This window comes from Lipotes vexillifer, unplaced genomic scaffold, assembly GCF_000442215.2.
Source record: "Lipotes vexillifer unplaced genomic scaffold, Lipotes_vexillifer_v1.1 scaffold584, whole genome shotgun sequence".
NCBI classification, from domain to species: Eukaryota; Metazoa; Chordata; class Mammalia; order Artiodactyla; family Lipotidae; genus Lipotes; species Lipotes vexillifer.
Window position 1 is genome coordinate 1,857,833 of NW_006783036.1, and position 12,763 is coordinate 1,870,595.

Below are 12,763 nucleotides of genomic sequence, written 5' to 3' on the forward strand. Positions count from 1 at the left end.
ACATTCAGCCCCTGTAGTGTTTCTATAAAAAACAAATCTTAAATGCAGGTGAGGATTTTACTAGAAAGAAGGATTCAGGAGCTGAGAGAAACAGCACAGATCACACACTATGTGAATAAACCCTGATCAGGAGACCTGCTCACAGAGCATCAGTCTCATGCTCGTGCACTTAGGGCTTAAATCGCCGTCTGTCACTTGGCACCATCTGGTCACCGAGCCGATGTGGGTGGGACTCCCGGGCCCAGCGGACAGAGCGCTCCCGCTCCAGCCTGGCAGAGCCACTGACTGTGGGAGCGCCCAGGAGTGCAGCTCCTGCTAACAATGCAACACGGGAATGAAGCTCACATCTAGGCTGTCTTCTCTTTTTTTTTTTTTTTTTTTTTACATTTTTTTTTTTAAGTTTATTTATTTTACTTATTTATTTTTGGCTGCGTTGGGTCTTTGTTGCTGCGTGTGGGTTTTCTCTAGTTGCGGCGAGCGGGGGCTACTCTTGGTTGTGGTGCGTGGGCTTCTCATTGTGGTGTCTTCTTTTTTTTTTTGTGGTACGTGGGCCTCTCACTGTTGTGGCCTCTCCCGTTGCGGAGCACAGGCTCCGGACTCGCAGGCCCAGCGGCCACAGCTCACGGGCCCAGCCGCTCCGCGGCATGCGGGATCCTCCCGGACCGGGGCATGAACCCACGTCCCCTGCATCAGTGGGCGGACTCCCAACCACCGCACCACCAGGGAAGCACAGTGGTGTCTTCTTTTTTTTTTAATAAATTAATTTATTTTTGGCTGTGTTGGGTCTTCGTTGCTGCACGCGGGCTTTCTCTAGCTGTGGTGAGTGGGGTCTACTCTTCGTTGCAGTGCACGGGCTTCTCATTGCGGTGGCTTCTCTTGTTGCGGAGCACGGGCTCTAGGCATGCGGGCTCAGCAGTTGTGGCTCACGAGCTTAGTTGCTCCGCGGCATGTGGGATCTTCCCGGACCAGGGCTCGAACCCGTGTCGCCTGCATTGGCAGGAGGATTCTCAACCACTGCACCACCAGGGAAGCCCTAGGCTGTCTTTTTAAATTGAGAAAAAAGGGACTTCCCTGGTGGTCCAGTGGTTAAGACTCCGTGCTTCCACTGCAGGGGGCACAGGTTCAATCTCTGGTCGGGGAACTAAGATCCCACATGCTGCAGAGCATGGCCAAAAAAAAAAAAGTTCTTTACAAAGTAAAATATTAAGAAACTACCCCTCCATGGCTGGCAAAAGCTAACCCACTCTTAAGTTCCACATCCTTTGCACAACTCTGACTGCATCCCATCCGCCCTATCTGGGGCCATCAGGAGCTCTGCACTCTGTGTGGACTCCTGTACAAGCCAGTCTTCAGGATTTAGGGTCGACTGGAGACTCAGACAAGGGAGGAGATGACACAGAGAGGGACAGGTCTGTCACCATCCAGGTGGTCCAATGCACAGGGTGGGGAAGGCTCCCTGGAGGAGGTGGCATTTACAGTGCCATCTGAGGTGCCTGAGGAAAGGACGTGGGGAGGGAAGGTCCATTCTGCCGCGGAGAGAGTGGCAAAGGCAGCAGCGAGGAACAGCGGCCAGTCATGGTGGTGGTGTCCTGAGCCACTGTATAGTGCTCAGGTAAAGCTGGAATTTCTAGGGTGAGGACCGAGGGGCAGGTCTGAGCCAGGCTCTGCTGAAATGGGGGTTGGTGGGGGGAGGTCGGGAGGGACGGGAGGGAGAGCCCCACTCAGAGCCGGCATCTCCAGCCCCAGCCCGCAGGGCCGCCATCAATGTTCACTCAGAGGCGGATGGTCCAGGCCGCCTCTCAGCGCTGGCAACCATGGTGACGAACATTACCGACCCTGAGATCATCCAGGGGATGTGGTTCCATGTAAACCATCGGGAAACGGTCAGCCATCCGGAGGGGTTTCCAGCCCGTCAGCCCCTGTTCCTGACCTCTGTCCCTCTCTTGGAATGCAGCCTACTTTCCTCCGTGCCTGCCTTCCAAGGAGGAGGAAAAGAGCGCTGGCGCGGGCCACCGCCGCCTGCAGACGTGGCACTGCTCAGCCTTCACCTCCCCGGGCTCCGCAGCTTGGAGCTGGATCTCTCTGACTTAGATCTCAGTGGTTTCTTCGATCGTGGAAGTTTTAAAACGTGAATCACGCACAGTGCAATGATTAAAGTAAATTCCAACTTTTCATGCTGGAAGTGGGGAATGGAGGGGAGGAATGCATGTAAAGTCTCCAAAGTGTCAGGCGAGTGCATCCATGACCTCATTATGGACACTCTCATGTTTTTTGGTTATAAACGCACCCACTACTACATATATACAATGGAATACTACTCAGCCATAAAAAAGAATGAAATAATGCCATTTGTAGCAACATGGATGCAACTAGAGATTATCACACTAAGTGAAGTCAGAAAGAGAAAGACAAATACCATATGATACCACTTACATTTGGAATCTAAAATATGACACAAACGAACATACCTACGAAACAGAAACAGACTCACAGACATAGAGAACAGACTGGTGGTTGCCGAGGGGGAGGGGATGGGGGAGGGATGGAATGGGAGGTTGGGGTTAGTAGTTGCAAACCATTGTATACAGAATGGATCAACAAGGTCCTACAGTACAGCACAGGGAGCTATATTCAGCATATCCTGTGATAAACCATAATGGAAAAGCATATGAAGAAGAATGTGTGCGTGTATAACTGAGTCGCTTTGCAGCAGCTGACACAACACTGTAAATCAACTCTACTTCAATAAAAAAAAAAACTGTGGAAACCACAACATTAAAATAAGAATTAAATATAAAAAAAGCCAACCACCCACTACTTACTCATTCTTCCTTCTGCTGTCAGTATGCCTTAACAAGTGGTTCTCTAGCATAACGTAATTTCCTCGGCCTTTCCACGCACCCCGCTGAGCCCTGGCCACCCTGTGCACGGCTGGACCTGCTTACCGGATGGCAGCACAGGCCTCTGTCTGGACACGCTGACCAGCACCTCCGAGGCCTCAGCAAAACGCCACAGACTTCCCGTAGGAGGCTTGTGGTGTTTTACGTGACACTGTACTTTTCTGACTTGATTCAATACTTATGACTTGTATCTTTTCTACTACAATCTAATGGTTCATTGTGTTTTTCCTTGTCTTGGGACAACCACAGAGTTTAATACAAATGAAGTTAACTTAATAAATCCCTATGCAATTCAAGGCACTATAACGAATCTCAACATTAAAATGGGAGGAAAGACAATCTCAAAGATGCCGTGACTCTGAGCTATTAGAAATATTTTCTCTTCCAGATAATTTAGGGAAACACTGTTAAGTACGAGCACTGAAAGACCATTTCGGCAACATGTGATTCTCCCACGGGCGTGTGTGATACACACCAGAATTACCATCACCAAGGTACACTCTGAGTAAGCTGATGTGAAGACAGTGTCTAGAAGAATAATCTGTAACAAGCACCTAATGGAAGCCTGTGTTGGTAACAGAAATGAGGAGCCACATTTTAATCAGGCTTATTTATACACCAGCTTTTTCGGGAGCAGCAAAGGTTTATGTGTTTATTTTGGAGGTAGCTGTGGTTCACTGTGGTGGAATAAGGTGACTGTGTACGTGCATCACTAGAAGATTCAGAACAAAATAGTTTGGCTTCAGTTCACTTTAGGAAGTGAAACTTTACACATAACTACTCATGAACAATATGAAATCTTAAATAATAATAATAAAACAGCTAATTTTTAGAAACACAGGCTCTGAGTCTTATTTCACCAACAATGAACCAAAGGCACAGAGGAGAGGTGATGGGGCTGGGCCCCCGGGAAAAGGCGAGAGGAGAGGTGCCTACAGCCTCCCAGGTCGGCCCGCAAACCCAGGCCACCTTCCCTGAGTTTCACTTAAGCAAGAGAAACAAGTTGCCTTGTTTGACAAAGGTCAGGGCTTTTGCTCAAATATCTCCCTGAGAAAGTCTTGGAGGGAAACGCAGATGTGCTCCCTTTTATCCAGACATGATCTTTAAGCTTCTTACCTGTAAATGAAGTATTTTGGATTCATTATTTCGAAGCATTTCCTTTTGTCTCTCAATTTCAATTTCAAAGCTGCATATCTGGTTGTGCAAACTCTGTATGCTCTTGTTTTTTTCTACACTTTCATTCTGCAGCAAGGAAACCTGAAAAAGAAAGTCTTCAATTAAGCAAACAAAAGTGATTTTAATATCAATTTATAACAATTATAATAATGGTAATTAAATGTTTACAATACAGGCCTTCTGTCAGCTCAATGAAGGAGTTCCAGGAAAAAAAAAAAATCCCTTCACACAGGAAATAGGAGTCCTGGTAGTTTAACAGGGATCCTACAACTGCATTTCTCAGAATCTCTCCCAAGAATCAAATAAGATGAGGCAAAGTGCAGCAATGACTGAATTTCAGAATGGATGCTTTTTAAAGTTTTTGCTGAAAACTAATAAATCTTTTATCAGAGTGGCTTTCGAACTTGGACAAGGAAACACAGTAGGAAACACATCCTTACACCCTACCTCTTCTGCACAGACACTTGTGTACGTGTGCACATCCCTAAAAACAGGGATCTCAAAACCACATCTGCCCTGATCACAATGCACCCGGATATTTTCTGTTTTACTCTATTTTACTTTTGAAAATGCTAGCTGCAACCCACTAAATTATTTCACGCCCACCAGTGGGCCATACATGCCCTTTGAAAAGCTCTCTCAACGGAACGAGGGAGCACGATGGGAACAGTCTCGCGCGCTGCAGTGAGTCCTGGGGCCAGCCTCCCAGCCTCCCCGCCCCCGCCACAGAGGAGCTGCCGACTGGGGGTGCCAGGAAGGGTCTGCTGGGGGGGCGCCATTCCCAGCAGGGAACCCACCTTTGAGTTTTTCAAAGTTCCTTTCTGAAAAATAATTGGCTCCCAAGAGCCAGTTTACACTGGTCTTACAAGCCCCAGGGTGAGGAGTTCAAGCGTGACCCTACGAGGCTTCTTTCTCACAGTGTTTCTACGAAGGGCATTTTGGTCCCTGGAAAGGTTCCCTCCGCCAACAGCTGTGTCCACGCGCAGATGCGGCCGCCACCCTGGAAGACGCGGAGCTCCGAGACGGATCGGAACAGCTCTACTCGCAGGTGCCTCTCTAACACCTCCAGCACCTGAGGACGGTCTGGCCGTGGGGATGGCCCACGGGCATCTCAGGACACATCTGGGTTCCTGACCTTGTCCCTCTGAAGAACAACCAGCCTAAAGTGAGGCGTCCTTACGTTACTCAGTCTGCTCGGCAGGCAGCACCTCTGGGTGCTGCCTCAGTCTATTTTATTTATAACAAATGTATTTATGAAGGAATACAGAACTTGCAAGATATACTTCGCTCTCCTAGGATTTCACTCAGCACAAACAGACTTTCCTCCCTAAACTACGCTGTCTCACAGGCCCACGACCTCCTCCAAGTGATCAGCCTGCAGCGCCCAGACTGGGGCACGGGTAGCAGGCAGTGGCGGTTTTGTTTTTTCTGAAATTACAATTCACTCACTCCCATCTGTCAAAGATGGACACAATTCCCAGGCTCCTTATTCTCACACCCAAAAAAAGAAATATCATGCACACAGGCCAACCTTTCTGATAAAAATCTCAGTAATATCTCGAAAACCAATGGCGATTTTTTCTGCAGCAAATCAAGCTACCAGAGGATGACGGAACTCTCACACTGATGATCACACATCATGCCGCAACAAACTCTTAACTTCTTAATTTAGGGACTGCCCTTAAACTGATTTTTTATTTATTTACATATTTTAATCAAGGATCCCAGCCCCTGGGTGCCTGCAGACCCCTGCTTTCACCAGTCTACCAGGTACAGGAAAGTCTACCTGGCAGGTGTGTTTCCAAGCAGCACAGTGTGACATCCACACAGCAGATGAAAACAGGGGCCCCCTCATCCTTCCTGAGACCCTCCTCACCAGGAACGTCCTTTATCCCAGCCTGTTTTGGTGGGCACTCCACACTTCCCTTTGCTTTAAGCTGTCCTAAAACATAAGATGGGTGTTTTTAAGCCTGGATTTTACAAAACACTTTTTCTTTAGTTTGTGGATATAATAATCAGTGTTTCTGAATCAACTCAGACGTTCTATTTTCTAGTATAGGTGAACAAAATAACTCAGGAGATTCCAACTGAATTAATTCTATGATGAGAAATAAATTCCCATTTTAAGAAAATACAAGTATCTCCGTTCATTGTCCAGGTTTTGCTCTTGGGCCCAGTGAAGAGAAGCCAGCTTCTCATGAACACAAGCAAGGATGCGCAGGGCGGAGCCCGGCTGACCTGAGCAGGGGGCACGGAGTCGGAGAGGCTCACCCTCCTGCAAAACCAAGAGGACAGACGTTTCAAATGTATCAGCAGCAACTCGGCCCCCTCTCAGCCGGTGTACAGAGGGAGAAGCTCTGGGGAGGGGTGCTGGCTGTGCGGCTGTGTCCCGGGGCTTCCAGCGATGCAAAGTGGATGCTCTGAGGGGGACAAGTGTGGAGGTGGCAGGGCAGGAGGACGCAAGTGACAGGATGACCCCCGCGTGCCCCACGGCGATGGCCCCGAGGACGACTGTCCCGAGAGGTGAGCACACCGCAGCCCGGCCCCCGCTCAATGGTTACGTAACTAGCTGGAATAACCAATTCACTTTACATGAAAGGAAGAACCTTTTAGATAAATGAGAAGCCGTATCTGTGAGAGACCAAAAGCCCTGAAATCTATGCCTATAATTAAAAAAGGCAGAAACAATGCATTCTTCAAAAAGAGGGGAAAAAAAGATTCATAGGTAAACTGTCACTGAACTCAGAGCAAATATGTGCTCCTGGGAAAGTCATAAATGATTCATGTAACAGATTTTATTTCACTGATAAACAGAAGGCTTCTCCTATCCCACGTGTGTACACACAGCACGCAAATCCTTTTATTGGTTCTCATCTCCAGCTTAAGCATTTGTATTAAAAAAACTATTTTATGTCAGATTTAACACACATCTTTTGATTTAAAACTTTAGACTCTTTTAAGTACATTTACATTTTAAATTGCTTGGATTTAATACTCAAAACAAGATATTCAAAGCTTTACAAACCTTTAGAAAGCAAACATCAACTCCCTGGCTGCATCCTAGTGCCCTCCCACCGCAGGTTCTCAACACATGTTTGTTGAATATCAAATTGATTTCTTATTTGTGTACATAAGCCACAAGCCACAGGTGGGAGATCCTATAACCTCCTTCTCTATCAAGTCTTGGAGGTTTTCATCTTTTCCTCAGGTAAGAAGGCCCGGCGAGCTGAGCACCACAGGACAAACTCCCCAGGAAGGAGTGCTACGTGGGCGGGGGCCTGCTGAGGAGTCCAGACCCCACAGCTGGGGCCCCTCGAGGAGACACCCAGGAGAGCAGGTGTGTCCGGGAAGGGGCTGCGTGGTCCCCCAACCCCCATGGTCAACAGTCACACTCGCGATGTGCAACTGTCCTCTCCTCGTCTCCGAGAGGACAGAGGATGGTAAAGCAGGTAACACTGGTGACCTTCCAGATCGGGGGTTGGCAGGCTTTTCCTTTAAAGAGCCAGAGGAGAGTTTTTGGGGCTGTGCGGGCCGCACAGTTTCTATCTCTGCTCATCCACGCTGCCGTCCTGGTGCAAAGCAGCCGCGGATAATACGGGAATGAGTGTGCGTGGCCGCGTTTCAATAAAGCTTTATTTACAAAAAGACGGGGTGCGGGGCGGACGGGGGTTGGAAGTGACAATCCCTGTCCTAGAACAATTCTAAGAGAAGCACAATGTGATTTTTTTTTTTTTTTTAAAAAAAGCACTTCATACCTGCTTGGCAATTAAAAAACAAATAGCAAGGACTTCCCTGGTGGCACAGTGGTTGAGAATCTGCCTGCCAATGCAGGGAACACAGGTTCAAGCCCTGGTCCGGGAGGATCCCACATGCTGTGGAGTAACTAAGCCCATGCGCCACAACTACTGAGTCTGCGCTCTGGAGCCCACGAGCCACAACTACTGAGCCCATGTGCCACAACTACTGAAGCCCACGCACCTGGAGCCCGTGCTCCCCAACAAGAGAAACCACTGCAATGAGAAGCCCACTCACAGCAATGAAGACCCAATGCAGCCAAAAATAAAAATAAATAAGTAAATAAATTTATAAACAAAACAAAACAAAAAACCAAAGAGCAAGCTAACAAAACCACACAGCTTCTTTTATAAACTCAGGATCACTTGAAGAGAATTTACTTTTTTGACACTCTTGATGCTGTTTCTTTTATGCAAAATCCATTACTAACTATAAACAAGGTTTTCTTCTTTAAATAATTTGAAGAAAGTATTAAAGACCAACAAAAGCAGGAGGCGGTGTGTCGTACCTTTTTCTCTAGAGAGTTGCTCCATTCTTTGAGTAAGTTGACATGCTGCACCGCGGAGCTGGCCTCGTGGGCCTTAATCTGCTGGTTTGTCCCCTGCGAGAATAAAGAGGCAACGCGTTACCCAACCTCACTCCGCCGAAGTCAGAGAGACTCACAGCCGACCTCAATCCAGCACTACACGAGGCAGGGGTGACTTATTCATGGACGGTTCACAGGGGATATCCAGCCTCAGGAGGGCTCAGTGGCCCCTGATCTACTGTGTGCAGGTGAGGAGGCTGTTTCGAGAAGAACGGAGCAGCTCAAAGCCGAGACACTGCGAATTCTACAACAACTATCTCGAGGCCGTGAGCTTCACTCCTCAAGCTTCTTATCAAGGGCCTTCTTACCTACGTTTCATACTGGTAACATCAAGAAACTAAATTTTAGATATATCATTTTTGTTCCCTAAAATTTTTTTGCATCAAAATATAAATGGAAAATGTTTAGACACCTGCAAGTCATAGCTAGATGCTGCTATAATAATCTAGTGAGTATGTAATCAAAGTAAGATTCTAAATGATTTATTAAAGTATTAACTTACCAGTGAAACACACTGTATTACTGTTCCTAACTATCCTATGTATACTTAGAAAGTTACATACAGAACATAAACGATCTACAGAGTACATAAGATGCAGACCATCTCAGAATCCGTAATAAGCGTGGGAGACAGTGCTTCATGTATTTAACAAAGTAATTGGTGTAAGAATATAATTGTTTTGATACTGGAATATTTAAAAGCCACAGAAAGCATTTTAATGATCTCCAAAACATATACTCTGTACATAGAATAGTCATATATATATGTTGATATAAGTATTGCTATATATAAACATATATATATACATACACAGAATGAATGATATATATGTACATACGACATAACAGTGGTGAGGGCTCAGTCTCATAAGAGACTGAAGCAAAGGGAAAGCTATAGTCATTCTTACTCTCAGGCTTTTTACTTTCTAAGAAAATACTGAGATGCCAATATCTCTGTATTGATTTCACAATAATGTATTGATAATACATAAAAATCAAATATAAAATACTTTAATTGGAGTATATACTGCCCTTTGATAGTTTTAAGATCAAGATATACATTTAAATGAAAACTAGTTCAAGTTCACTAGCCATCTCAGATGTGTTAAAAAAACAAAAACAAAAACAAAAATCCAGGAACAGCTTTCTCACGGCCTAGGTGTGGCAGTGGCAGAGACCTCCTCTCCACATGGCCCTCTGGGCACGTGCATGTGGCATGTACATGGAATGCACTCTGGACACACGCACGTGTGATCCTCACAACTGTGCACTGATGCACACACTGCCGAAACCACGTCCAGTTTGCCAGTGACTTACATTCAAGTAACAGCTCAAATTCCATAACTATCTACCTAGAAACCCCACCGAATGTCAGTCCTGCTTGTCCCATTCACTAACTGGTTTTGAATGTAATCGTTCTCCTAATGCATTAACTCCCCCTCAGCACAGGTGTCTACCTCAAGTCTCACGACACCCCCGGCCTGGAAAGCGAGCACCCACATCCGCTGCACGTGGCTTACGTCACCCGTGCGGCAGGTGACTCAGTTCCATGGCAAAACTGAAAGCCCAGAGCTTGCATGTTAAAATGTTAATAGAATAACTTTCTCTCATGGTGGAATGTCAGTGACTGGGAAGGACAAATGTCGGATACTGACCTGAAAAACGCAGCCATAGCGCTTAAAACTACAGGTGCTGGGGGCATTGACACACTCTGACAAGTGTGCACTCAACTGCAACGGGAAAGAGACGTGAGTTGTGGCACGAACGTTTGCATGAAAATGTTCAAACATATCAAGGGCACAGATAGCATCTGGGTTGTACTATTACGAATGGTGTTTATCAGCTACAGGTGTGTATATAGCATCTGCTTCCTAGACTTATATGCAGTAAATATACAGTATCATCACGTGTATACACATATATACACCAATATACAGAAATACATTTACTATAACATTTTTTAAACTTGCAGTTTCTTTAGAACAAGTTGTTTTGCGACATGCTGCCTGCAGTGCCAGAATTTTAAAAAGAAAGGAAAAAAAACATAAACTGAAATGCACATTTAAAGACTATAAACAAAAATTGCATGAAACACAAAAAATAGAAAGCATTCAGGATGCAACTGGGTCACACACCTAATATACAGTACACAAAAATAAATATCTTTCCAAAGCAAGCTTACACAATGTACCATTACTCTCAGTACTTCTGAAAAGACTTTCTTCCCTCTGTAATGGCCAGAAATTCAAGTAGCTTTTCAAAGACCTCTAAGGTCATTCTAACAACATGAATCTTAACAATGGTCACCTCCAGTTCATGGAGGACGAACAGGAGGGGCTGGGAGAGGATAACTCCCCTTGCAAGGAAAAACCCCTGTGTTCAGCTTAAATGTCAGCAAATCATCAAATAAAAACCACCTACGGTGCCCCCTCAAGAGTAAAGGGAATTAAAATAGCTACATTTTAAAGACACAGTGTTTTGTGTTAGGCTAATACAATTTAAGGATAATTTCTTTCTTTACTGAAGAAATTCTCATCAGGAAACTCTAGGGATAGATCTTCTTTATAGAAAGCGATCAGACCCTGAATTGGGAGAGTGGCCAGTGAGCATGGCGCACAGTGGCCCCGGGAACGCGCTTCCCCGCGAGCCAGTGCACACGCAGTCCCGGAGGCTCACGGGATATGTCACTCCGGTGGGTGCAGGCGGCTTCCGCACCTTCTCCTCCTGTCCTCCAGGACAAAGACATTCCTCTCCCTTCAGGTCAGTATTGAGGACAAGAGTGAGCGGCTCACAGGACGGCCCTCCCGCCTGAGGGACCCACCTGACCATGGCCAAGGCCAGCCCTGCGGAAGGTCTGAGCCAGGGCGGGGTCGTCGTGGCCGCAGAGGCTCTGGCCTGCAACTGGAGGAAAGCACCCCAAGGGTACATTGAAGGTGACGGGCGCAGAAACCCAAAAGGACACCGTGTGCGTAGTAACATCAGTTTGAAAATTTTAAAACATATTCTTTCAGTGCCATCAATACAATCGTGAATCTAAACAGTTAACACTCCTAATGTTAAAATCAGGGTCATATCGAGTTTGACATTATTTTCAGTGCACTAACTGAAAGGGCTGTACTTTTTTCAAATTGGCTTTATCATCATTAATCTCAGAGCCCTACAGAATTTGCCAGAGCTTGGGGATAAAAGCAAGAATCATCTGTAAACCAATAGCACCTTTCACCAGAAACCCAAGATCAATGCAGGTTTAAAGTTTTTTTTTTTTTTTTTTTTAGGTTTAAAGATTTTTAAAAATAAAAATAACTTAGAGGCAAAATGGAGGCAGCTTTGGCCCCGAATACAGACAGCCCTGAGTGAGTAAAAATTTAGAAAGGTATATAAAACCCAGGAAATTATTTCAACAATACAGACTCTTCATACATTCACTTTAACAGAGGGACTTTCCAGTTGTGGAAATAATCTACATGCATTTCCCTGCCGCTCCCAGAGGCACGTTCAGGGGCCCAGAGACCACCGTCGCCAGTCCAGACCCTGCCCTTGCCCAGCAGAGTCAACGTCCAGGGAGGGTGCACCTCAGTGAGAGTGGCCTTCGGCCCACATGGGTCCTCTCGCTGTCATGGACGTGAGAGACTGAGCTCCCCTCCCCCATATCCAGGTGTAAAATTCCAGGCTGTTGAAAAGGCTGAGGTGAGCAGGCTCCTCAGATCAGAGAACCCAGGACCAAGGGAATTGGGCGTGGGGACCGGGGGGTGGGGGTGGGGCACGCACCCACCGAGCCCATAGGAGCCCCAGATGGTTCCCAGAACACCAACCAGAGGGGGTCCAGGTCAGGATCAGATGCGAAAACATTAAGAATCCTTGGAATTGTTCCTTCTGGATATATCCTGATCAAAATGAGGTTACTGCAAAATCTACCTGCCTTAAAGCAAGTGCGCCCGAGGGCAGCGTGATGTGCACAGCCTCTGGGGGAGGCTGTCCAGGTGCCTTCCCAGCGGCCCCCGAAGTGTGGGCACCACCCCTGCACCCACTTGCCTAAGTTAACTGATTTCCTTGAGATAATCTTAGAGTGATTCCTAGTTTACAGAGTTAAACCTAAAAAGTGTCACCTTTGCTTGCATTGTAAATATTCCCATTTTCTCAATTCTTAATATTTTGCTCTGAATTTACCACTTTGTAGCTTTTGTTTGTTTCTGAAATATCTGACTTCCAAAAACAGCATGAGGGTTTTCACTGTTTTTGTACCGTTAAGTATCACTAGCACAATCTGTGAAAACCTCTGACCTCAGCTTTAAGGGAAGAGCGGGGC

General features: G+C 46.3%; 1 protein-coding gene across 3 annotated transcripts in view; it reads right to left on the reverse strand.

The window, feature by feature from the left end:
• Nucleotides 1-12,763, reverse strand: part of TRAF3 (TNF receptor associated factor 3) — a 30,532-nt gene that overhangs the window by 3,900 nt on the left and 13,869 nt on the right. Inside the window, exons 6-8 of one of the 3 annotated variants that reach the window (XM_007455612.1) lie at nt 10,113-10,187; nt 8,380-8,472; nt 4,017-4,157 (exon numbers count right to left, since the gene is read on the reverse strand). In XM_007455612.1, the coding sequence (XP_007455674.1) occupies nt 4,017-4,157; nt 8,380-8,472; nt 10,113-10,187 (309 nt within the window). The remainder of the gene's footprint in view (nt 1-4,016; nt 4,158-8,379; nt 8,473-10,112; nt 10,188-12,763) is intronic. The other 2 variants (XM_007455613.1, XM_007455614.1) reach the window with 2 other exon arrangements.